Below are 27379 nucleotides of genomic sequence, written 5' to 3'. Positions count from 1 at the left end.
TAATTTTTGGGAATTACAAAAAGCCTCCTGACCGCAGGGGCCAATATTCCTGCAGAAATATATTTAACCATTAGCTAGTGGAATCTACGCCATGATGAATTGCAAAGCCAAAGGAGGTCCAAGCGCTACTAGATGGAGGGGGGCTCCAACTAAGTGCCTACTCAGTATATACTGCTGCAGTATATGACCATGTATTCAGAGTAAGGGATGTAATACTGACATTTGCGTATTGCGTGTGCAAATACGACCGTGTGAATCCAGCCTGAATCCCACAGCTTTATTCCAAGTATTCATAAATGGGCAGTCGCTGTTACACGCCCTTAATGAGTTCCAAAGTACTGCCGTGAGTAGGCTTCACAGAACAACAAGACTTTGTATGCGGCCGGCCATTGTATACGGGACTCTCTGATTGCCCGGCGCAGTACAGTGATGCACATTGTAAGCAGATGTAATGTGTTGCTAGATGTTAAGCCAAGTGTTGTGCAAGCAGCAGCGTTCGGCTCCGCACTCCCCTTTTACAACGCTCTGCAATAATTAGGGCATGTTTAATAATTACTGACAATGACCTCTGGCCGCCGTTCCTCAGCTCTTTCTCCGGATTGGAAAAAGTGTTTGTGAACTTTACCTGCATCTTATAAGACTCCAGACGACACTCGGCATCCACTCCACCGCTGGTATCCTGAGCTCTTCACAGGTAAGGTCATTCCTTCTTGGAATCAGTCATCATGGACATTGACTTTTGGCGGTTCAGTCTTTCTACTTTGACTTCTATTGGGGTTATACATTGTATTTACGGCATATAATAATTTGTATACTGACCTCGCTCCATCCACCATGACGCCATCTTGTTATCCCGCTCATGGAGGCCAACTGGGATTGTGTCTACAGCAAATGTAGAAATTGTATCTACAGTATTAAACTTTATTTTGGCGCATTAGAAACGTTGGGAAATCTGGGATGTGTGAACCTGTTCAGTAATCTGCTCCGGATTTACATATAATGATCTTCGCTACAAGGGATTCAATAATGTTGGATTGCGGGAATTGTCTCCACGTGCCGGCGGTCACCATTATTATACCCCTCCGGTTGGATCATTATTTGACCTGCAAGTTATTAGAATGGAGACTCCATTATGGAGAAGGTTCTTCTAGTCTATCGCCAACTCCGTGTGTATAATTAGGCGGCTTAGACAGATGGTTTGGGCGAGCTGCCCATTACGGACATCAGAGGGGGGTCCCCTTTTAGCAGCCTATCTATTAGCCAGAGTCACTTGAAACCCTAATGTCTATGGCGATCAGGGGAAACGTGACAAGATGGATTTTATGTTCTACCCATTACTTCCTCATGAGATAAGCCATGACGGTGGTGATCGGCAGCTGAGCATCAACCCCGACCCTACTGCATTAGGGCCCTTTTACACGCAATTATTAGTTTTCAAGTAATCATTGAATCGTGAAAATGAAGGATAATCGTTCAGTGTAAATAGAGCAAATGATGAAAGGTAAAACAATCATTTGTCATTCATGTTCTGCCTGCATAAAAATCATCATTCATCATTTGACTGTTTCCAGACTTCCCTGATAAAGGATCATTTGATGTGATTTGAAAGCAGAAGACTGAACAATTATGGTTCGGAATATCGTTCAAGCGAGTGAAACTGAATGATAATTGTTTAGTTTAAACGCAGCCAATGACTAATGAGAATCGTGCGGTCCTCGTTCGTCCTTCAGTTTCAGTCGGCTCGTTCACTTGTCAGCAGATTAAACACCTATGGTTCACATAGGAATGTGAAACAAGGAACGATGATTGAGCGAGAACGTCACGATTCTCAAGAAGAACTATGCAGTCTAAACACGTTACGCAAACGAGCTGATGATGACGCCACCGGCTTATTCTGTTACGCAAATGAGAACCATCCAGTGGTATTATTCGCTCATTCTGATTAATTGCTCTGTGAAAAAGGACCCCGACTGCAAGTTTACCAGCAACTATCCTATGTCTACAATCAACAGAAATCCCACCAATCTTAGGTGATCACATTATTGTAAGTGCTTATTGTTGAAAAGGGTGATGTCATCACCAGTGGGCGCCGTAAGCCAACGCATAAACGCGGCCAACGGTTGACCAACGAACAATAGTTTGTTCACGTATCAATTGTCGTTTGTTTTATGCACAAACCATAATCAGCATTTGTAAACAGGCAGTCGTTCATCTATGAATAACTGCCTGTTTACCCTGAATAGAGGCGAGCCGCCAGAAGAGACCGCAGGCGTACTCTACCTCCATCCAGTGAGCGATTATCAGTCCAATGTGATAACATAGTAGTGAAAGTTTTTGGGACAACTGTAGATCGTCGTCCCATGTAAAACCATCTTAAGGGCTCTTTCACACGAGCGTATATCAGACGCGCTTTCACGGCCGGCCGATATACGCTGCCCATCTGATGCATTGGTTTACAATGCATCACTTCAGATTGGCGTATTCCCGCGGCGTAAAAGCGCTAAGCTGGCCAAGATAGCGCATACGGTACTCATTCCAGTCAGGCGTTTTTACGCTGGCCAGGAAAGATAGTTCAAGAACTATCTTCTGGCCGGAATACGGCGGCAGCTCTCATAGACTCCTATGGGAACTGCTGGAGAAGGGAGGTGGAAGGGAGTTTAGCAGTGTTCAGCCTATTAGTCAAATTCACCTCGGCTGCTCTGTTTGCCCTTTACAGGGTAGACCGCTGCTCTCCGAAAAAACCGGACACATGACAACTGCAGCTAATCACAGGCCGGAGTGAGACAGTCATTGGCTGCAGTAGTCACACATTGTGTCAAGCTTGACAAAGACTACAGAGAGTAGTCGAAACGTCGTTCTGTATGTCTTTGAAGAAATAAAAATACAACCTTAGTGGATGTATTTCTTATTTGCACCAATATTTTCTGCTGCCCTTCATCTCCTTGCACAATTCTTAAGTTTGGGGTTTGGATCCCACCCATTGTGGGGCGTGCATTGAAGATCGCTCTTCCAAAGTTTTCTGGATGTTTGATGAGTGCTGCTGACAACTGTGATTATTGTGGACATTGTGTCGATGTTGTCATCGCTATAGTGGGAAACAGAGAACAGCCGGGGATCAGAAACCAGCGAGACGGGAGCAAAAAATGGGAGCAGCGGGGGACTGGGAATCAACTAAATGGTGCGGCAGAGAATAGGGTGAAGTATGACTTCTTTTAGGCTTTTCCACCGTCCTGAGAAGGCTTCCTTATTTTTGAGGGGCCTTGATGACCCCATTAATTAGTAAAAAGAGCATCTATATTATCTGATGACGACGTCTGAACATCTCACGTTACTCATCACTTTCTGTTTCCTGATGACGAGGTGCTGCAGAATCCTTATGTCCTGGAGGGGGTATGTGTGCATACGGGCACTTTTCCCTATTGCGTCTGATTTCTGATTGACCGTCCATGGGGGTCCAACATGTTCATATGGCAAATTGTTATTAACCCGTTTAGGACCAGCCACCGTACATTTACGGCGGCTGACCCTGGGCTTAGAGCACTGCCGATAGTAAAATTACGGCGGTGCTCTAAGTCTCCTGCTCTGCAATCAGTCAGAGGCAGGAATGGGTTATCAGCTGTTAGTGACAGCTGATAACCCAGAGCAGAAGGCAGGAGGGGTTTTTAACCCTTCCTGCCTTCTGCTTCCCCGATATACAGTGCTCAATGAGCACTCTGTCGGGAAAGTGAAAGTAACATGTACTTTCACTACGGGAGCCTTAGGGGGTCATGTGACCTCCTGGGATTCCCTGCTACTGCAGAGCTGGAGGGTCAGACTAGACCCTGGCAGCTCTGCAGATGATTAATGTCACCACAGGGGTTGCTTTCCCCTGTAACTAGGGCTCCTATGGACGCCCTAGCTACAGTGGGAAAGTGTCAAATAAAGGAAAAAAAATATGTGAATGTCCCCCAGAGGTCTTGTATGACGTCATGGGGGGCACAGATAGTAAAAAACACGATTACATAAATAAGTAAAACAAAATAACAGAATAAAACAACAATACACATATAAGAAAGAGAATAACACAAAGCAGACGCCAACAAAAACTGTTGCCGTATGCGTCCTATAAACCAAAACCATACATACTATATATCAAAACGTCCAAAACAAATAGAGGAACCCATTCCCATACTTCATTTTAGTGTAAATATAAAAATTATTTTTAAAAAAATTATAAATGTTAAAAAAACGATTTTTTTTAAAGCTTTTTACCCCCAATAAAAAAATATAAAAAAATAGTCCTGTATGTCACGGGAAAAAAAACGCAGCAAAAATAATTTTGGTAGCTAAAGGAAAAAAAACAGAGCAGTAAAACCCTCACATGGGTAAAATCCCTAAAAAGTGTCTGGTCCTTAAGGTACAAAACAGCTTGGTCCTTAAGGGGTTAAATAACAACCTGAACTAAGTAAATTTTACAAGATGGCCACAAATGACGTACGAGAAATCGCCAGCATGTTGGACAATCTCCATGTAAGACCATTGATGTAAGACCATTGGTGAGATGAGCGCTGCTTGATGGTCCATTGGGCAAAGAGGTAGCGTTAAGGAAAAGCTGATGTTTCTCCGCACGGTGATTCACAGGACATTGATTACTCTAATCTTTATGGTGACACTGATGCCGATCACGCATCTAGGACAATACAATAAAAAGAGTTAAAACCTAACGAGCCTCTGATTGCCCATTAGAAAGTGATCTCACCAGAATGACAACCTAATTAGAGCATTTAAAAGCCAATGTATTATGTTTTTATTGTTTTATTGTTTTTCTTGGGGCACGTGGAGACGACTGTAGCAATCCATTATCTGTTTTCTCATGATCATTTATGGCTCTGTCGTGTGATATAGGAACCAGCATCAGTGGGCACCATGGGCGAGGGCAGCATAACGAAGCGAAAAGGGGTCAAAAATGGAGACAGCCAGTCCATCCAGAGTCAGGCGTCCTCAACGATGCAGCTCAAGAAGCAGGTAAGTTGTCCATAGTGATCAGTCACCCAAGGGGGTGAAGCTGCTCAGAAGAGTATTGTAACCCTTCCATTCCAGTAACTGTGGGGGTCTTCACACCCAGAGCTGCCGGCATAAGTACAGAGGTTCATTTTTTCTTATGAAGGGCCGTGCTGGTAGATGATTGTCATCAGTTACGTATTCAGTTTTCCATTTAAATTCACTTTTTCTGTTTCCTTGACACAATACCGAGGCACTAAGAGCATCTGAAGCTCTGTGATACATAAGTGGAATGCATCATTTACGTAATATATACCATAAACTGTTTGTCATTTCTAATATGGGGGGGGGGGGGGGGGCAGCGGAACCATCACCAATATCTGTCACTAGTCTGAGAGCCATTATCAGCATGTTGGATATAAACATGTCCATCTGATTGCGCCATGTGGACATGAGTGGGGCCATTGGTCTACATGGCAGTCAGTCTGGACATGCATGTTTATAGGGTAAGTAGTTATCTAGCTTTAGTTTCTTTTTTCCTCTCCGGTCCTTTAATTTCCCCTAGAGATACCCCAGAGATAAGCCCTGAATGGCCACCTTATTAGAGCCCCCCATCTAGTATTGTGTTTGACCTCCTTTGGCCTTCACAACCGCCGCAGTTTGTTGTAGCGTCCATCCATCTGCAAGTATCGAAGGACCTGGTGTGTGCTGAGAAAACCTTCCCTGCACCATTACTGCACCTCCACCAGCCGCTCAGGAAGGGGTCATCGATTCATGCTGCTTGTGCCAAATTCTGACTCCCATCAGCACGGTGCAACAGAAATCTGGATCCATCTGACCAGGAGATGTTTTTGCGCTGCTCAGTGATACAGTTTTTGCGCTCTTTTGATACAATGGCGTTGGAACTGGTCGTGTGCTATAGCCCATCTGTGCTAAAGGATGTCAAGCTGTGTGTTCAGATGCATTAATTGGAGCACCAGTGTTGTACTCGGATGCTCTTGACTGTGCAGCACCTAGGATTAATGGGGAGGAAAACAATCAAGGAACGGACCACGGCCTAGGAGACAGCAGGGTAGAGTCTGGGCTTACTCACGTCTATCATCTCCCACTCGGAGGGCAACCGCGCCACGTACAAGTGTTGCAAGTAGGTTGATAAAAAGGAAGGACACAGTTCTTAGTTAGCTTGTCTCCGTTTGTCACTTGTGATGCCACTGTTTCATCTGCGGTGGGGATCCCTGGTCTCTAATAGGTCAGAAAAGTGCATGGGGGAATCCCAAGTTGGCGAGTTCATTCACACTCACACGGATACCTTTTTAAGACACCACCTCTGAAAACGGACGGGCAACTGAACTTTAACAACTCGTAAACTTAAGAGTAAACTAGTCCAGGAGTATGACAGGGAGAATTCACGGAAAAACAGGAAAAACTACTATCTGCAGGTCTGGGTTCACGCTTCACGCATTTTTGCTTCTCTACCGGTCCGCACTCACTGACCGCGCCACAGTAAGCGGCTTCTCAGGCTTTAGATCATCTCACAGAGGTTTATTCTCTCCGCTTCCTCCATTCTCTCTCTGTGGGTCGATGGTACCCACAAACAGCTGCCTTGAACACCTCTCCTCACTCTCTCCGAACTCAGAACTACCCAGAACTACCCAGAACCCTCTAGCATTTTCTTGCATTCCAATAAGTAGTCTCGGTCACCTGACATACACAAGATACATCGCTCAAACATTTACCACATTCAGTGCCGCCGGTTATGCAACACCCCTCGATCACACAACACAGAAAACCCTGACAAGACCATATGCAACATCCACACTTCATAGGAGGTGCCCCGTTGTACAGGGTCACTACAGTCCTACCACCACAAGTGACACATTTATGGCAGTGTGTCAAAGTGTCAGGATCTAGATCTTCAGTCTCTACCCCTTGGCTCTCCCAGGGGTTGTCAACTACAACCCCCAGCATGCTCTGGCAGCCTGGTTGGAGACGACTGACTGCACTGATTTGTGCGATCCGGAGAGGATTAATCTATGAGATGTGAATGTTGCAGACCACATACAGAGCTGAGATCATCTGGCGTCACGGAGGATGAAGCATGGAGGCGTCCAGGAATAGACTAATAACTCAATCTGTAGACACCTCGTATCGATCGCCGCTCTGTGTTTAAATATAGCTGACTCCGATCAACACCAAGGCGAGATATTTTCATCTGATGACTCAGCCGGCTATTTATTAAGCATCTTCTGGGTCTTAAGAAGGAAACAATGTGATATCGCACCCCATCACAATACTAATCCCATATAGGGGGCGCTATAGAAAGGCGAGGAACCGGACCGCTCATGTTATAGCATTGATCAGACCAGAAATAGAAGCGAATGCAGAATAAAGAGATGGTCAAAAAGAGGAAGTTTAAAAAATCAGTAGGTATACCCTGCTCCAGCAGGGGGGGCTGTTCTTACTCTGCACTTTTCTGACCTATTAGAGATATGGAGCTTCTTTACCGTTCCTCTTCATCACCTCAGAACTGCTTCTTCAGGTTCTTCTCACATCTTTAAAGTGCCAACTTGACATCTGAGCTTGTGTTTCGCTGCAGTCAGCACCGTGCTGGATGGGTTAATGATACACTACTGAGTTAATATCTGTCTGTTGAAGATTACCAAATGCGGCTGAATGAAGATACACATAATAACATGAAATGCATTGTAGTGGCCACGTGTCACTTTATTTTGGTTCAGTGGCCATATTGTCACGTGGCTATATTATTATTACCCCGGCAGGGTAAACATGGAGTATTAGTCCAAGTCCTGTGCAGGAGACAGTATGGCAACACATGGAATCCCTATGGTTCCGTACAAAGGAGCTCTGCATGCAATCATATGGTGCTGCATGTAGTGCAGTATTATAAAGGGTAATTTCTCCAGCAATGGCCACTTCTGTTGGACACGTAAATAATTTTACCCTCCACCCCCCCCCCACACACACACACACACACTGCACATTCCCATAGAAAATCAGAAGTATGGCCCCCAGAAGTCAATGGGGCCATAATACAGCTTGTATAGAGTCTTAAGATTCCATTCACATTGGGGAAAGTTCGCATGGATTTCACACCAAAATGGTCATTGTAATCTGTGTGAATTTCTCCTCCTGTTGTCTTCAATAGGAATTGATAACTCACACAGCTTGGATTTGAAATCTGCATTGCGGAAAAAAAATGAATGACGTGATCCCTTATTGACGTAGTAGCTGTGCGAGTTATGGGGCTAATCCACGTGCGAATCCGTAACATGAAATTGGGGGGTCAGGCTTTCGTTTTAACCACGGATTTCACTGCACATACATGGTAGAAAAATCTGCTGCATGAATGTACCCTTAGGGCACCTTTACACGGTAAGACTGTCGGGCGCACCGTGCTTTCCAACTCCTGTTTACACGGCCCGACAGTCTCTTGGTTTTCAGTTCTGCTAAAAACCAAGCATCTCAGACAAGTGAATGATTTCTCACTCAGTGCCGTTGGCAACTGCTTGTAAACCGGATGACTATTGCCTAAATTCGCTGTTTCCAGAGATAATTCCGGTACTAACTGCCCCGTGTAAAGTTACCTTCAAAGTCAAGGAGCAAGTTGGGTGTTCCGCACCAGCTTGGGGGCCTCTTGTCTGGATAATCCCAAACCTTTAAAGGGGCCAATTTGCAATCCCTCGTTTTACTCCCCAGTCAGCAGACCAAAATGAAGAGAAGGCCACAACTAAATGTCGCGCTTGCACTTTTGCTGGAACCTTTTGGCCATTTGGAGGCTCGGCGGTGACGCCCCTGCCCCCAACATTCATGGAACGCAGGAGGTGCGCTGAATGTGCCATCAAAAAGGACTCAATAGGAAGCATTGTAATTTTTTTGCCTTTTGGAAAAACCGAGGTGCATTTACTTGTGTGGGTTCGGTGAGGCCGTATCTTTTATCAATAGTGAGGTCAGGTGACTGCAAACATTTGGCTGATACTTTTGTATCCAAGAAACCATCTCTCATCTGTTCACATTGATGTATCACTTGGCTGCAAATATTTACACGCCGCTGAACCCGTGGATTACGACATAACGGCTCCTGTTATCTTGTAGACAGAGGTAGATTGTTTATCGAAGACTGAGACTCAGAACCAAGGGGACTTCCAGGACCGACCAACGACACTACATGATGGGGGAGGAGTACAGAAAATTCAATGGAGCTTCCTCAAAAAGTTTTGTGGTGCCCTTACGATGGTGGGCAGAAAATGCCAGTGCAAAGGGGCTGCTGACCGAGGAAGCACCTGAAAAACTGGAACGGCGTGATACTTTGTGTGAGAGAGATTGCAAAATCTGGGAAGTCGGGTTCATCCTGGACTCAATGCTAATGTCTGTGAAAGTTTGCACCATTTCCCAACACTTTGCACTCTCTCTCACACTAAATGACTGCTCCCGATATGGTAGAGCTGATAGACCACAGGTCCACTATTGTTGCGTGTGGCCGGAAGCATGGGAAAGAGCAGGTGATTGCCGTGGTTGCCATGTATTTACCATGTGACCACTCCGACAAGTGAGTGATTTCTCGTTCAGTGCCCTGTTGGAGGCTTCTTGTACACCAGACTACTATCGTCCAAAACGTCTCTTTCCAGAGATAATTCTGCGGTAATTGCCCCGTGTAAAGGTACCTTTAACACCAAGGAACACGTTGGGTGTTGCAGTTCTGCACCAACTTGGAAGCCTCTCATCGGGATAATCCAAAGGCTTTACATATAAAGCGGTCAATTTACAATCACCTATTTCACTTCCCAGTCAGCGGACAAAAATGAAGAAAAGGCCACAATTAAATGTCACTCTCACACTTTTTGCTGGAACCTCTTGTCAATTTGGAAGAGCAGCGGTAACGTGAGGCCGAGCGGATATTTACCATGTGTACACAGCAGCAGCAATAACCCGCTCTTTCTCATAATTCCGGCCACACGCAAGAAAAGCAAACCTGTGGTCTATCAGCTCTACCATATCAGGACCTAGATGTTGTTCACGTAATACATATATATCCAGCTGTCTGATGAAGAGGTCTGCGAACCTCGAAACATTGCTGGCTCTAATTTGGAAAAATAAATAACCTTTAGATGCTACACTTTTCTCACCTTATTGGCAACTAAACCTGTGATCGACGGGGTCGTACCAGAGTACTAACTTTTATCTTCTTCACCGTCTAGGGAAAGTCAGGGTCACCCCAGGTTCCTGACATTGAGCCGCCCTTATCAGGATAAGCACTCTGCTTTCTAGGCAGGGATCACCTGTATTAGAGGATATAGGGTCTGTTTCCCATGTCTCCATTTATGTTCCTTTACATACTTTGTATTATCCATGTTTCTTCTAGTGTGTATATTATCAACCTCATATTTAACATTATATTTACATCCAGGTAGTTCGCTGTGGTTGTGCCTTGCACAGATGTAACACTTCACCTCTTGAAGTTATAGTATTTTTTTCCGCTTAGCCATGGACAGTATGTGGTAGTCCGACTCAAGTCTCCTTTAAATAGGACTATTTGTGAATTTCTTAGAAGTTGTGGGAGTGACCTTTAAAAAGGGCAAAGAAATAGTGCAGTAAGGGTGCATCAGTCTGCAAATGCCAGAAGAAAAAAGTGCAGCATGTACTACTTTTTTTTTTTTTTTTGCAGCCCCAAACTGAGCCGCTGAAGTCCGCCCAGCCCTCATTGTCCAGAGACTGAACCATTTGGCCGCGTTGATTCACCTTTCCTGCTTCCTGAATGAAGCAAGAAAGCTGAATCCCCAGCACAAGTGTGAAACCCCCTTAGATACTTTGCAACGATACAGTACAAGGCGGCAGGTTCGTTGATGACATTCAGGATGTACGGCACCCCATGAACGCTCCAGCCATAGATCTCAGGTTAACACACATCTCCTGGAATGACAGGTGCATGTTTTATGGTGTTGGATAAATGACAGTAATTGCTCGTTAGTGTCTATAAAAAGATCTAGTAATTGGTCAACTCGTAGTCATTTCCAGGGACATTTTCTTATTTATTGTGAGGTACAAAGTCCGAGGCTGAATGTGAATCCTCATCTCCCAGGAAGGAATTTATGGCGTTACGGAAATGGTTCATCTGTCTTCAATCACCCTTCCCCTTAATAATCGCAATCATAATTAACTCCTTAATACTGCATGTGTTTTGGGCCCTAAAGAGATATTTACAGAATTACCAGTTATCAGAAATCCACAGGATTAGTGATAAATGTCTGATTGTTAAGGCCCATCAGGAGAATGGGAATTCTTTGTCCCCCTTTGAATGGAGTGGAGGTCGGATATGCAAACTTGCTCCTCCATTTAGTGTCTATGGGAGAAGCTAAGTACAGTGCTTGGCTGTTTCTGGTAGTCCCATAGAGTTGAATGGAGGGGCAGCGCACTTGCTTGGCTGTTGCTCAATTTAAAGGGGGGAATAGGACTCCCCATTTTTGCAATCCTGTGGATAGTTAATAAATGTTAATTCTGGGCATACCCCATTAAAGGGAACCGGTCACGTCCTATGAGCTTCACAAACTAAGCTTATGGGCTCATAGGGAAGAGGGTGCCGGGTCTAGGGATGTGACTTTCATACTCAACTCCCTCCCCGTTTTCCCCACTGTCCGCCTATAAAATTGCTGCTCACTGCATTGAGAAGTTGCCTTCCCTTTATACGGACATCGTGCACATGTGCATACAATGAAGAAGAGTCAACTCCATTCCCAGAGAGGCAGCTTTACGGGCCGACAGCTGGAGAACGGGAGGCAGGTGAGGATGGAAGTCACATGCCCTGTCTTATGAGCACCTAACTTTAGTTTATGAGGCTCCCGGATTGTGACTGGTTCCCTTTAAAGGGTTGGCCAGTGTTAGAAAAACACGTCTGCTTTCTTAAAAAAAAACAGCGCAAAATGTTTCTGTTTGATTCTATTTTTTTAGGTTTAATGGATCTTTTTTTTATTTTAACCCCTTAAAAACTGTCCCCTTTTTATTTTTCCTTGTTTTTTCCACCCCACTTAAAGAAAAAAATCCTCTTTTATTTATCCAACAACGTAGCTGTCTGATTGCTTGTTTTGGTGCGGGACAAGTTGTATTTTTCAAGGGTTCTATTTAATGTACCTTATAATGTACTGAAAAACTTTTTAAAAAATTATAAGTGGAGTAAGATGGAAAAAAAACTAAATTCCACCACTTTCTGGGATGATTTAGTGAATCCTGCACTGAGCAGGGGGTCGGACCCGATGACCCCAGAGGTCCCTTCCAACTCCACCATTCTATGACTTTGGGTGCATCTTGTTTCTACAGCGTATATACTGCAACAAAAATGACATCGCCACTTTCTTCTGTGGGTCAGTACGATTACTACGATACCAAACTTATGGAGTTTACTTTTTGCTGTACTACTTAAAAAAAAAATATATATATCTTTGGAAAAAATGTAATTATTTTCTGCCTCCATAAATTTTTTCATTTTTCTGTCGACATAGTTGTGTTTACGGCTCATTTTTTGTGGGATGTCCTTTAGTTTCTATTGGCACCATTTTGGATACATATGACTTTTGATCGCTTTTTATTACATTTTTTTTTCTTGGAGACATTGTGACCAAAAAAGCTTAAATCTGACTGGTTTTTTTTTACAACATTCACCTTGCGAGTTAATAATGTGTTACTTTGACAGATCAGACTTTTATGGACACAGCGATGCAAAATATGCTTTTGGGTTTTTTTAATTCTAAATATGGGAAAATAGACTTTTATTACTAGAGATGAGCGAACCTACTCGTTTTGAGTAATTACTCGATCGAGTACCACGATTTACGAGTACTTCTGTACTCGAATGAAAAGATTCGGGGGGCGCCGGGGGGCGTGGCGATGCGGGGGGGAACAGGGGGGAGCCCTCTCTCTCTCCCTCTCCCCCCCCACTCCCCGCTGCAACCCCCCACTCACCCACGGCGCCCCCCGAATCTTTTCGCCTGAGTACGGAAGTACTCGAAAATCGCGGTACTCGGGTGGAAAAGGGGCGTGGCCGAGTAGGTTCGCTCATCTCTATTTATTACCTTTTTCTTTTTTCTTTTTTTTTGAATAATAAAACTTTTTTAAACAAATACAATTTTTAAAGCCCTCATAGGGGAACTTACAATGGTTTGATCGCTTCTGCAGTATGATATAATACTACATTATACCGCAATCTATCAAGCCACGCCACAGGCATGGCTTGATAGGCAATCTGCAATAGTAGCCCTGAGAACTTTCAGTAGGCCATGGCAACCGAACTGCATCCCACCACCTCATCACGGGAAAGGGGGGGGGGGGCTTCGGGATCCTTGAACTATGACAAAGACAATTAAATGGTTAACAGCTGTGATTGGCGGGACTGCTGATTGCCTCTGTTGCAGTCGGATGTCTGCTATTAAAAACGGCCAGTATCCACATTGTATGGAGCAGGATAGGTTTCCCTCCATGACATAGCTGTAGGTCATGGAGCGTTTAGGGGTTAAAGGAAGTCTGTCACCTAATTGTAGTGATGCGAGCAGAATACACAGTTACATGTGCTGTTATGATGAATTCATAGATACCGTTATCAGGCGCATGCACGGTGAGGGAGTCTGGGCCGCAGTCGCAGACGGAGGTGGACCTGGGGTCAACTTGCTTATGGCGCGCAACACTATTGAGGAGGGATATCTCAGGAACAGAGGCGTAACTTGATGCTTCTGAGCCCCACTGCAAAATCTGTAATGGGGCCCTCAACTATAATGCTTTATTCCTAGTACTGGGCTCCCTATATGGAGCAGAGAGGCCTTATGGGCCCCCTAAGGCTCCTGGGCCCGGGTGCAACCGCATCCCCTGCATCCTCTATAGTTACGCCCCTGCTCAGGAATGATAACCCACTGATAAAGGTATCTATGGCTTCATCACAACAGCACACATGTAACTGTGTACACGTACATCTGCTAATCTGCTAACTCCAGAAGTTCTAAAGATGACGAATTCATTTTCCACCCTTTTAGCCACGAGCGTCTCACTTTATATGTGTAATCACATGGCAACCACCATTGCGGAATTCAGCTCTCTTTGTTACAGATTAGGGCATTGCACGACTGCAGCCTGACGCAGCGACCATTCACCCATACTTTTCTTTTGCACAGGTGGGACTCCTCACTGCCATAAGTCTCATCGTCGGAACAATCATCGGGTCCGGGATCTTCATTTCTCCAAAAGCGGTTCTCAGTAACACCGGAGCCGTGGGGCCGTGTCTCATCATCTGGGCGGTGTGTGGAGTCATTGGGATGTTGGGTAAATATCATTAGATGGAGGATAACGAACAGAAACAGAACAGCCATGAAGTAGTTCCATAAATGGTATATCCTGTATTAGTGTCAGCCATCGGTACAGTCCTCATAGGGACAGCAGATCTGCCTTTGCTCTGGTATGACTGTACAGCTCGGTTATAAACCCAGTTCACCCTTCCGAGAAGATGAGCGCAGACCAGATTCATTTAACTATTTGAACTTTACTTGGTTTCCTTCTTCACTTGTAGAGTAACAAAGCTTGATGCTTACATTCACACCAGGCGGCACAAATTTTGGGTGGTAAGACTTTTATGGGTCCCTGTTCACCATGCAATTCCCTTCTTTCCAAGAATTGTCACATCACACAAGTGCCCATCTGATCACATCTTCCACCCCTGTGGTGACTATCTCTTCCCCCGTAGGACCATCCTCAAGTCCATCTCAGTGTAGTTTGCCTCCCACTACTGCCCTTACTCAGCCCTGCCAAAGCCTAACCCCAGGTCTGTTCTAACTAAGAACACGGAGAATAGTCTCTGTTGTCTAGAACCCACTATCCGCACCCCAACCTCCCTACCTTTCTCACCAGGCCCAGTCCCACTCTCTGTGTCCCAAGTAGGCCTCACTCTATAGTCTAGTTTCAGGCCTAATTAACCAGTCCTCCACTACAGCTACCTATCAGCCCATTATGACAGGGACCTTCCTCAGCCCTCAGACAGGACCTAGCTGCAGCCTACCCTGGGTTTGAGGACCGTACTTCTTACCTCCTACAAGTTACTTGCACCTACCCTCAGCACTTCAGTGGTGGTCCACCAATATACTGCAAGCAACCCATCGACACAGCCAGACTTCCTAGCTGTAAGAAAATAGCAGTAATCCCATTAGCTCAGTCTACTTGGTGACACCACTCCTGGTCTTGCTCGGCTTGGCAGCCATACAGCTTCCCCTAAAGGCCACCAAACTCATTTATGGCTTAGTCATCTGAACTTCCCATTAACTGTTGGACTAAACAACTCTCTCATGTGCGTTAGAGCTGCTCAACTTTACCCCAGCAGGTGATGCCGTTGAAAAGAAGGGTCAGGAATATTGAATTTCAGCACCCAATCATTTGGTTCCCCATGAGATAAGCTGTGGTCAAAACTAGGCTGCAGCTTACCTCTCTAAACACAGGAACATTAATTTGTATGGGGGAGCCAGAGGAAACTGTTGTTGGCTGAACGAGTGTTCGGCCAACAGCTACATACTCAACAGTGACCCACTTGTACAGCTTCTCAGGCCTGTGTCATGCCTTTTGCACTGCTTGGTTTGGTTAATCCACTCATTGCCTACGGGCTCCGTACAAGTTCCATAAATAATGTACCCGTCTTGTGTTTCTGCAGGTGCCCTGTGCTTTGCCGAGCTTGGCACAATGATAACCAAGTCTGGAGGCGAATACCCCTACCTCATGGAGGCCTTTGGACCAATCCCAGCCTTCCTCTTCTCTTGGTCCAGCATCATTGTGATCAAACCATCATCCTTTGCAATCATATGTCTCAGTTTTGCAGAGTATGCTTCAGCGCCATTTTATCCCGGCTGTAAACCCCCAGTTGCGGTCATCAAGTGCCTGGCAGCCGCCGCCGTCTGTGAGTATAAGGGTGATCTCTTAGTTCGATTTTTCTCCCCATACATTGCACCCTCCAGGTAAATGCATAAGTAGTGAGGCTTTATTGGCACTTTTATTCCACACTTAGGCCGTATTTACACGACGGATATTCTCATGCGCATTTTATGTGTTGAGAGATGCACAAAACTTGGACGGAAAGAGAAGCAATTATTTTAAATCGGTCTACTTACATCTGTGATGTTTGTCTCACGCATTATTTCCTATGGGCGAGTTAAAAGAAAACTCACAAACAAATGCAACGTCGTTTTTAAAACAACATGCGAATTTTAGGTGTATGAAAAACGTATGTTCCACGGTCCATTTTTCTTGCATTACACTCACAGGCAAAATCCTGGATTTTGGATTCAGGGTTTCCTAGGGGGCTTTCTATTTCTCCCATTTTACAATGGCGCCATCTGCTTGCTAGAGCCAGTACTGCCGTATGTGACATGCTGGAGAGGCCCCCAAAAACAGAGCGGCCAGTAACATACAGTAAAAATACCCTGCCGGACGTCTTCTGACATCGCAGCTGTACAGGCTTCAATGAGAATGTTGGTAGATGTCAGACAGTGGATTGGAAAGGGTTAAGAGTGCAATGTCGGTCCGAGTTTCTAAGACCGATATCGCATTCACCTGTGTAAATGCGTCCTTAGGCCGTATTTACACGGCCGATAGCAAGTAGCGCGTAAGATTCTGAGGTGCAAATCACATCACACAGCACACAGACACCTCATCCATGTACTATGTGGTGTGTGAAGACCGCACATTGCAAGTCCTATTTTCATGTGAGATGTGCGTGAAAATGGGATACGCCGTGTTTTTTCTATCCCGCTGCAAAAGAAAGATCATCCGTGTAGGTAAATATATTATAACTAATTTTTGTGTGGTCCCAAAGAAAATATTGGGCGAGATTGCCCAAAAAAATATAGCACATGCAGCGCAGGAAAAATCGCCAATGTAAATAAGGCACAAAACCTGCGCAAGAATAAGGGTTGTGTGACATTAACGTAGAGCGGCTTCATTTCTTCTAGCTGGAAGGTGACACTACAGGAATACACACAGCGCAGTGCAGTGATACGCCTCTCCGTCTGCCCCAGATCTTCCCGGCCCTGGTAACACTCCAGTTACTAATTGGTTCCGCCCGAGTCGTTTCATATTGTGTTTTCTTTCGCCGGCAGTGACGATCACGTTGGTGAACTGTCTGAGTGTGAAGTTGGCGAGTTACCTGCAGAACTTCCTCACCGTGGCCAAATTGATCATTATCGTCATCATTGTCGTCAGCGGCATTGTCCTCCTGATACAAGGTACATGGGGCATCTCACAGGGGGCCGTAGCAGAATGGAGGGGGGGGGGGGGTGAGATCCGCGCTTATGGTTTTTCTTTTTAGGCTACATTCACATCTGCTTTAGGGACTCCGCTATGGGGGCAGGAAAACGGAATTCCCTGGATGAACAGATCTGTTTCATAACGGAACCAACCTGTGCCGAACAGACCGCACTGACTATAACGGGGTCCGCTCGGTTCCTGCACCTGTCCGGCATTTTTACCGGATGAAAAAGTCCTGCATACACGACTTTTTGTTGGCATTTACTGCCGGATGTGAACGGAGCCTTAATTGTGGGGATCAGATGTCTATTCATTTACTTATGACATAGTGCAGCCCTGTATCCACTTGCAATGCCTGACAAAGCCTATGGGAGAGAGTTGAGCTTCAGATAAGCCACAGATTTTGTGTTATGCATTGCAAAGGGTAAAAGCTGCAGCTTTGCTGCACTAGAGTGCACAAGTGTTAGATTGGGAAATATGCAGCATGCTCGAAATTACATGAGGACCGGGTTTTGAAGACTCCATTTACTTGAAATGTACGGTATACTGGTGCGGAATATGCACAGCAAATCTGCCACAGGAAAGATACTGGGCGCAACAAGGGGGATGCGTCTGGCGATGGGCGCAACAAGGGGGATGCGTCTGGCGATGGGCGCAACAAAGGGTATGCGTCTGGCGATGGGCGCAACAAAGGGTATGCGTCTGGCGATGGGCGCAACAAGGGGGATGCATCTGGCGGTGGGCGCAACAAGGGGGATGCGTCTGGCAATGGGAACAACAAGGGGGATGCGTCTGGCAATGGGAACAACAAGGGGGATGCGTCCGGCGATGGGAACAACAAGGGGGATGCGTCCGGCGAAGGGGAACAACCAGGGGGATGCGTCCGGCGATGGGAACAACAAGGGGGATGCGTCCGGCGATGGGAACAACAAGGGGGATGCGTCCGGCGATGGGAACAACAAGGGGGATGCGTCTGGCGATGGGCGCAACAAGGGGGGTGCGTCTGGCGGTGGGCGCAACAAAAGGTATGCGTCTGGCGATGGGCGCAACAAGGGGGATGCATCTGGCGGTGGGCGCAACAAAGGGTATGCGTCTGGCGATGGGCGCAACAAGGGGGATGCGTCTGGCGGTGGGCGCAACAAGGGGGATGCGTCTGGCGGTGGGCGCAACAAGGGGGATGCGTCTGGCGGTGGGCGCAACAAGGGGGATGCGTCTGGCGGTGGGCGCAACAAGGGGGATGCGTCTGGCGGTGGGCGCAACAAGGGGGATGCGTCTGGCGGTGGGCGCAACAAGGGGGATGCGTCTGGCGGTGGGCGCAACAAGGGGGATGCTTCTGGCGGTGGGCGCAACAAGGGGGATGCGTCTAATGATGGGCACAACAAGGGGGATGCGCCCGGCGATGGGCGCAACAGGGGTGATGCGCCCGGCGACGGGCGCAACAAGGGGGATGCGTCTGGCGACGGGCGCAACAAGGGGGATGCGTCTGGCGACGGGCACAACAAGGTGGATGTGTCTTGCGATGGGCACAAGGGGGATGCGTCTGGCAATGGGCACAACAAGGGGGATGCGTCTGGAGATGGGCATTGGGAATATGAAGGGAAGAAGCAACAGAATCTTATGGAGATTTTCACTTCCACAGGAAAAACTCAGAATTTTACAAATAGCTTTGAGGGCTCCACCATCACAGCTGGAGGGATCGGCCTGGCGCTCTACAATGGTCTGTGGGCCTACGATGGATGGTAGGTGGAGCTCTCCCTTATTCATATTCTTCCTCTTATGATTATGAACCGTAAGATGCAACATGGTAAACAGGACCCAATAACTTTTTTATACCCGTCCTCACTGGTGATCCCCAACCTGCTGAGGGCTTTCCGAGCATGCTGGGCTTTATAGTCTTACAATAATTGGACATCCCTGCTGTAGACGGTCGCCTCTTAATGCTACAAATTGTTCATTGGGGGAAATAAGAATTCCAAAATCTTTCCTGCTGCCAATGTAAATTATATTTGCACCAAGCTGCGCAGTCGCCCTGTATGTGTCGGGTGTAGCTACTTAGTCAAAACCACATGGAAAAGTAGGAACCATACTGATCATGTAAGCAGCTGGAGATGAGCAAAAGAGGGCTATACCTCCCAACTCTTCAATAATACAAAGAGGGAAAACTATTTTTTAGGCCATGCCCCTTTTACACACAGCCCCACCCTTTGTGTCCCTCCCAATAATAGTGCCCCCGCCTGCCCTCCTTCGGTAATGACTCCTTTTATGCAGTAAAACAAAAGACATAGCCTATACTCTCTTCATTTACTCTCTTGCTGCTTCGGTCCTCAACTCACTTCCATATAGCGTGATCATTGCGGCCAATCCCCAGCCTCAGCATTGGTAAAGCTGAAGCCGGTGATTGGTTGCAGCCATAATATGTGCCTACCATGTGATCGTGCTACTCAGAAATTAGTGGAGAAGTGACCGGGGTACGTAAAAATAGTGATCATGGGCTGCTTTTTTTAAATTGTACTCCATTCTTGGCCATCTCTGTGGCACACGACTCCTACCTCCTGGGATGGCGGGGCATCTCCTGAAATCCGGGACAGTTGGGAGACTTGGGGGGGGGGGGGGGGGGCACTTCTGAATATTTGTATGCAGGGACGTAGCTACAGTATAGGTGATGCAGGGGATGCGGTTGCACCCGGGCCCAGGAGCCTTAGGGGGCCTATAAGGCCCCTCTTCTCCATATAGGGAGCCCAGTACTATGAATAAAGCATTATAGTTGGGGGCCAGGAGCTTCAAGTTACGCCTCTGTTTGTATGTACAGAACTGCATAGTTGGAAGAAGGGACTTGGTCTCACTTCTTCTCCCTAGCACCTCTGTAAAAGTTCTTGGCAGCAGTGCCCACCCCCAGGTTATCCCACCCCGAAATACCAACTGATATTTTGCAGACAGTGAATGGAAGTTACTCAAAAAGGTTCTGTAGAAGTTGTGGCATATCGAACATATCAGGTAATAAACAGTAGAGCTGCTGCAGAACCTCACTGAGTATAGAAAGACAAAGCTTTGTGTCTATAAGAGTTCCCTGTGGAGGTGGTGGGGGCGTTATATATGTAGTACCTGCTGCTACACATAACGCTCGTCCAGGAATTGATTTTCATTCTCTCCCCTTATAACTTTCCTTTTCATAGAAGCGGCCGTGTTTTCAGTAGTCTCTGCCCATTAATTCCAATGTGATCAGGACCAAAATCTGACATCTGTGAATTATGCTTCTCTCTTTAGGAACCAGCTCAATTATATTACAGAGGAGCTTAAAAATCCATACAGGTAAGAAGCAAACGCCGCCACTTTATTACCGAGACTTTATAGAGAGCAGCAGGGATTGAACTATTGATTTCCGCAGAATATATGTATCGTCTAACTCTTGTGCGGCCTCGAGAAAACGAGAGCCGACATAAAGAAATCACAAACTAATCATATACAGTTTCAATCAATATTATTCAACCCCCGCTGCAAATTGGGTTTATTTGCCACATTTTCAAACTTTCAGTTGTTTGCAAAAAAAGAACAAATTAAATAACTGGATACAATTAATATAACAAGCGGTTTCTCCAAATTCACCACAACATGCCAGTTTTACCGACTACTGCAGTCTTAGGGCGCATTCAGACGACCGTATATCGGCCACGTATTCATGCTCAGCCGATATACGGCGTCTCTCTCTGCAGGGGAGGAGGCTGGAAGAACCCAGAGCAGTGCTCTGAGCTCCCGCCCCCTCTCTGCCTCCTCTCCACCCCCCTGCACTATTTTCAACGAGGAGAGGCAGGATGGGGGCGGAGCTAATTCCCGGAACTTAGTCCCACCCCCTCTCATTGCAAATAGTGCAGAGGGGCGGGGAGGGGCGGAGAGGGGGAGGGAGCTCAGAGCACTGCTCCCGGCTCTTCCAGCCTCCTCCCCCTGCAGAGAGAGACGCCGTATATCGGCCGGCGTGAATACCCGGCTGATATACGGTCGTCTGAATGCTCCCTTAGTGTGCATTTTCAAATCAGATCTCAAATTAGTTTCATCAAGCACACCTGAGGAAACTAATCAAGGGCTTCATTAGTTGCATCAGGTGTGCTTGAGATAAAACACATCAAATACCTAGACTGGCGAGGGCTTTGTTGTGACTGTATGTTAGAAATAAGTCGAGTGGTCCAAAAAGTTAAGAGAAGAGATCACTGCCTTGTACAAACAAGGGAACGGATACAAAGAGAGAGCAAAGGTGCTGAATGTTCCTTAAAGCAGTGAACAAGTACAAAATTGGGCCTCCTTCACACAGGCGACAGCGATATCACAGCTGTGTTACCGCGATTTCTGTGTAAAATCGCTGTGTTTTCTTGCACAACTTTGCAGCAAGAAATTCTTTGATGGGACGTGAAGGCAGCTGCAGCATGTAGGCCCAGGGGTATTAGTGACCAGGAGGCCACTGTCCATGAGGAATGGGGTAAGACTCAGGAACGCTGTCAGAAGCTGCTGTCTGGCTGTACATCTTGTCTGCAGCAGTGCATAACAGAAAACGGGGTTCTACTGCGTACTAAAGACACTGAAGGGGGGGGGGGATAATTCTGAGACTGCAGGGGTCAGTAAAAGTGGCATTTTGTGATAATTTGAAGAATCTGCTGGTTGTGTTGAGATATTTAAATTTTTCTTATTTGAATTTATTTTTTCTTGCATGCAGATGTAATTTTTGAAATTTGGCAAAGAAACTGTGTGTGTGCCGCCACCTAGTGGTAACATTTGTTATTTGCATGCCCTCTTTTTTAGAATAGAAGTTTATTATCTTAGCAGTATTGCATGACTTCTATCTTCTTCTTATACAGGAATCTGCCTCTAGCCATCATACTCGGGCTGCCGTTGGTCATGGTCTGTTACCTGCTGGTCAACATTGCTTATTACACAGTGATGACCTCCACTGAGCTGCTGCAGTCTCCGGCCGTTGCTGTGGTAAGTGGTCCACAATAGTAATTTCCTTCTCCTTTTGGCTCATCCCCCGACTAATCATCTCCATCTTGGGGTAAGATAGTCTTGTCACTCCAGTGATCAATACAAGTAGTAGTCATAGCTCTGAGAGAATCACTGAAGTTCATATTAGATTGCAAGCTCTCAGGAACAGGGACTGATGGAAATCTCTACAGCGCTTCAGAATGTGGACTGTGACTGAGCAAAAGGAAATACAACTTGCTGTAGAACGCTTGTGTTGACAATGTGGCTGCGCTCTCTTGCAGACCTTCGGGGATCGTGTTTTGTACCCGGCGTCCTGGATGGTTCCCCTGTTTGTGGCATTTTCAACCCTCGGATCTGCAAACGGAACCTGCTTCACCGCAGGCAGGTTAGTGATGACTGCCGCCCACACCGCACAGGTGACAGGCGCATCATAGAACAACTAAAAGTTGAGTAAGCAATTCACTGAGAAAAAATAATCAAATCCAAGCAAAAATCACGGTAAAGCGACCGTACTTACTGATACAAAGGTACACGGGCAGGTAGAAACCTCAGCTCCCAGCAGCATTGGGAAGAGGGCTGCCTAGTATTAAATTTGTATAGAAAAGGAGCCACCCTCTGGGCTTATTCACATGTCCGTATATCGGCCAGGTCCTGCTCCCTCTCCGCCCCTCGCCACTGTTTGCACTGGGGGGGGGGGGGGGGCGGGACGAGGGTGGAGCTTAGCACCGTGAAAACCCGGCTGATATACGGACGTGTGAATAAGCCCTAAGGTATACTTGGCTAAATAAGCACAATTTCCCAAAAATGGCCAAAGGCAAAAAGTTAGCCTAATTGTTATACCCTCTTAAAAGAGAATAATATAAGATTGTTTTGAGTGCATATATGTTAATAAAGTATACAAAGATACTTTAACCCTTTGCAATCCAATTTTGGATTCAGGGTTTCCTAGGGGGCTTTCTCTGCTTGCCATTATACAATAGCGCCCTCTGCTGACTAGAGCCAGTAGTGCGGTATGGGAGTGGCCCCTGACAACAGAGCAGCCAGTAATATACAATAAGAATTCCCTGCCGGACGTCTTCCGACATCGGATCTGAACAACCTTCAATCAGAATGTCTTCAGACGTCAGGCAGTGGATTGGAAAGGGTTAAAATTAAGGAATAGGTGACTGAACTAGTTAGATTCAGCCACCTATTCCTTAATTTTAAAGTGTCTGTCTGTTTAAGAACATATACTGTATATACTTGAGTATAAAGTTTTTCAGCACAAAAAAATGTGTTGAAAAAGCCCCCCTCGGCTTATACTCAAGTGAGGTTAAAAAAAAACAAAAACGCAATAATCCCCTCCCAGCCGACGTCTGTGTCCCCGGCGCGATGCTCTCACCGGCGGTGCGGCAAGCTGCTTCAGACTTCTCCCCTCTGTCATCTCCCTGGCTCGGTTTTCAATTCCCCCGCCGTCAGTGCTGTGTAATTAAGCGCTGTGATTGGATCGAGCGCCGGCCAATGACTGCCAGCGCTCGATAAACCAATCACAGCCATTCAGTGATGTCATTCACTGAATGGCTGTGAATGATTGAGCGCCGGCTGTGATTGGCCGGTACTTGATCCAATCACAGCGCTTAGTTACAGAGCACTGACAGCGGCGGAATTGAAAAATTCTGCACCCAGAATCTGCTGTACCAATCTCTTATTAGTGGTCATGTTGCCACTCAAACGAACTACACGTGCAAGAAAAATCTTGGCAAGTTCTATCTTGGTGCGTATTATGTGTCCATACATGCCAAGATAGTACATGGCGATTGGCGGCACGCAGCAAATACGCAATGTCATTGAGTACACCGCGAGATACTCCTTCACTGGAGGAGGAGGGAGAAGCAGAAAGGAAAAGCAGGGTGGTTTAGTCACGACTACGTTTGCCTTGCTGTGCTGGCATCTTAGGTTCAAATTTGACTAAAGACAACATCTGCATGGACTTTGTCTGTTCTCTTTATTTCTTGTTCTCCTGCTCCTCCACAAGCATGGTGGCTCAGTCCTTAGCACTGTTGCCATGTACTGGCTGGATTTGTAGGTTCAAGTCTGACCGCAGCTGATGTCCGTATTGGCTTTTTTGGTTCTCTTTATGTTTATTCTTCTTGCTCTTCTAGTTCTCTATCAGCAAAAGAACAAGCTTGGTGGCTCAGTTGTTAGCACTGCTGCCTAGCAGTCCTGGAGTAGTAGGTTAGAAGGTGAAAGCTGGATGGAGTTTTTCAAAGTTTATCCTGCCCTTAATGAGATTTGAACCTCTAGGACCCCAGGATTACAAGGCAGCAGCGCTAACTGCTGAGCCACATTCATTGAGGAACCGCCTCCTATGCTAAATGCTAAAAAATGGATGTAAGCGGAAATCTTATAGACGCTTTCCATTTCACTTCCGTTTTTAATAAAACTGCTAGTGTGAACGTAGCTTTAACCCTTTCCAATCCACTGTCTGACGTCTGAAGACATTATGATTTAAGGCTGTGCAGCTCTGATGTTGGAAGACATCCGTCGGGGTTCTCTTACGGTATATTGCCAGCCTCTCTGCTGTCATAGCCTATCCAACATGTCGCCTCATGCAGTACTGGCTTTGGCCAGCAGATAGCACTGTTGTATAACGGCAGAAAAAGAGTAAGCCCCCTAGGAAAACCAGGATAGAAATTGGATTGGAAAGTGTTAAACTGTTTGCCGTATTCACAGAAATTTTGCAGACTGACCTTAAAACCAAAAGTTTATATTTCCAGATTAAGCTCCACCTTGATATATGAGCCCTTCTTTAATAACTTAACGACTATCATACTCATTGAACTTGTAGGTCCGTTTATAGTTTCTGCTTGTATGTCATTAGAGGATGCCCGTCTTGGCTCCCAGAGCTGCTGGTTTATGGTATACTGATGCCCGCTCTCATATAGCTCTCCCTTTTAAAGGGAACTTGACATCACTTTCTAGTACACTAAACCAAGCTCAGTGACATAAGTACAACGTGGGGGTTTTCAAAACTTATTTTGCTGCTGTTCTTTATAAATGTGTACCTGAAAAATGAGTGTTTGTAAATGTCCCGAGCCGCACAGAAATTAGGCAGCCCGTTTAGATCAGGGGTCCCCAACTCCAGTCCTCAGGGACCACCAACAGGTCATGTTTTCAGGATATCCTATGGTAAGAACACCTGTGGCAATGTCTGAGGCACTGACAATAATTACATCACCTGCGTAACACTGAGGAAATCCTAAAACATGACCTGTTGGCGGTCCCTGAGGACTGGAGTTGGGGAACACTGGTTTAGATGACTGTTGTCCCATAAAAATGGGACTAAGTAACTTTCCCTTTAAACAGATCATCTGGCAATCTAATGAACCTATCAGAGACTGATACAGCACCGCTAAGGGCGGGTGATCCGGGGATTATTCCGACTGTCAGATTGGAGTCAGGAAGGAATTTTTCTCCCTTAGGCCGCCTGCACACGGGCGGAAATCCCGTGGCGGGATTTCCGCCTCTCAAAGCCTGCATAGGAGTGCGTTAACAAACGCAATCCTATGCAGACGGCCGCGGTTTGGCCGCGCAAAATCTTGCGCGGCAAACAAACCACGGCATGTCTTATTTCTGTGCAGGGCTCGCCGAGCCCTGCACAGAAACGTCACTCACCCGGCCGCCGGCTCCGGTCTGCGCATGCGCCGGCTGCCCGACAGCCGGCACATGAAAGAGCCGGGGCCGCCGGGCGCGGGTGAGTATGCGCTCGTCCCTGCAGGCACTCAGGTTGGATCCTGCGGCAAGAATCCTCGCCGCCGGATCCGACCCGCTCGTCTGCAGGTGGCCTTAAGTGGGGAAAATTAGCTTCTACCTCATTGGGGGTTTTATCCTTCCTCTGGATCAACATGGGTGGGAAATGGAGGGACATGTGTCTTTGTTTTGGCCTTACATACTATGTTACTATCTAAAAGGAGATGAGAAACGAACATTTCATTTTAAAGACTAAAATCCTATTAACCCCTTAGTGACAGCCCTATCGTAAAACTACGTCCTGCTGTTGCAGGACGTGTATGGAGGGAGGTAGCGGCACTATCTCCCTCCATACAGCACGGGCATCAGCTGTTTATTACAGCTGACACCCGCGGGCAATAGCTGCGCTCGGCCGTTCGCGGCTATTAACCCTTTAAATGCCGGTGTCAATTCTGACAGCGGCATTTAAATCCCCCGAACGCTGTTCGGGGGTCCCGCACGGCCCCCCCCGCGGTGAGATCGGGGGAGCCGTGCAGGTGTCATGGCAGCCGGGGGCCTAATGAATGGCCCCAGGGCTGCCTTAGCAGACTGCCTATCAAGCCATCCACACAGGGTGGCTTGAAAGACTGCCTGTAAAAAAGCAGTATGACGTAATGCTATATAGCATTACGTCATACTGCAGGAGCGATCAAAGCATCGCATGTTAAAGTCCCCCAGGGGGACTTCAAAGTAATGTAAAAAAAAATAATCAATAAAGTTTTTTTAATTGTTAAAAAAAAAAAAAAAAGTTATAAAAGTTTAAATCACCCCCCTTTTGCCATATCCATTATTAAAAAATCAAAATCATAAAATAAAAATATGTATTTGATATCGCCGCGTCCGTAAAATTCCGTTCTATCAAAGTAGTGCATTATTTTTCCGCACGGTGAACGTCGTCTGAAAAAAAAAAATAAAGAACGCCAGAAATACACTTTTTTAGTTACCCTGTCTCCCAGAAAAAACGCAATAAAAAGCGATCAAAAAGTCGTATGCTTTCCAAATTGATACTATAGGAAACTTCAGGACATCCCGCAAAAAAAGAGCCCTTGCTCAACTACGTCGACAGAAAAATAAAAATTGACTGCAGAAAATAATTGAAAAAAATTAAATATCTTAAAAAAGAAATAAAAGTACTACAGCAAAAAAAATACTATACAAGTTTGGTATCGTAGCAATCGTACTGACCCATAGAATAAAAATATCAGGTGGTTTTTGTTGCAATTTGTTTGCTGTAGAAACAGGACGCACCGAGAGATGGTGGAATGTTGTTTTTTTTTCCATTTCTCTCCGCTAAGAATTTTTTAAAAGTTTTTCAGTAAATTATATGGTACAATAAATAGTGCCATTGAAAAATACAACTCATCCCGCAAAAAACAAGCCCTCA

The 27379-nt window shown here is 46.1% G+C and overlaps 1 protein-coding gene across 4 annotated transcripts in view; it reads left to right on the top strand.

Annotated features, from left to right (window-relative positions):
* SLC7A9 (solute carrier family 7 member 9) overlaps window positions 1-27379 on the top strand; it is a 49714-nt gene that overhangs the window by 12791 nt on the left and 9544 nt on the right. For 3 of the 4 annotated variants that reach the window (XM_066584192.1, XM_066584191.1, XM_066584190.1), the window contains 8 exons: window positions 4885-5004; window positions 14151-14298; window positions 15671-15913; window positions 17112-17237; window positions 18899-18998; window positions 20524-20568; window positions 22104-22227; window positions 22509-22612. In XM_066584192.1, coding sequence (XP_066440289.1) covers window positions 4906-5004; window positions 14151-14298; window positions 15671-15913; window positions 17112-17237; window positions 18899-18998; window positions 20524-20568; window positions 22104-22227; window positions 22509-22612 — 989 coding nt within the window. In that variant the 5' untranslated portion in view covers window positions 4885-4905. Of the gene's footprint in view, window positions 1-409; window positions 439-586; window positions 695-4884; window positions 5005-14150; window positions 14299-15670; window positions 15914-17111; window positions 17238-18898; window positions 18999-20523; window positions 20569-22103; window positions 22228-22508; window positions 22613-27379 lie in introns of those variants that run through there. The other variant, XM_066584188.1, reaches the window with a different exon arrangement.

This window comes from Eleutherodactylus coqui, chromosome 11, assembly GCF_035609145.1.
Source record: "Eleutherodactylus coqui strain aEleCoq1 chromosome 11, aEleCoq1.hap1, whole genome shotgun sequence".
Classification (NCBI taxonomy): domain Eukaryota; kingdom Metazoa; phylum Chordata; class Amphibia; order Anura; family Eleutherodactylidae; genus Eleutherodactylus; species Eleutherodactylus coqui.
Note: the sequence above shows the minus strand (reverse complement) of the source record. Positions and strands in the feature narration are given on the sequence as shown.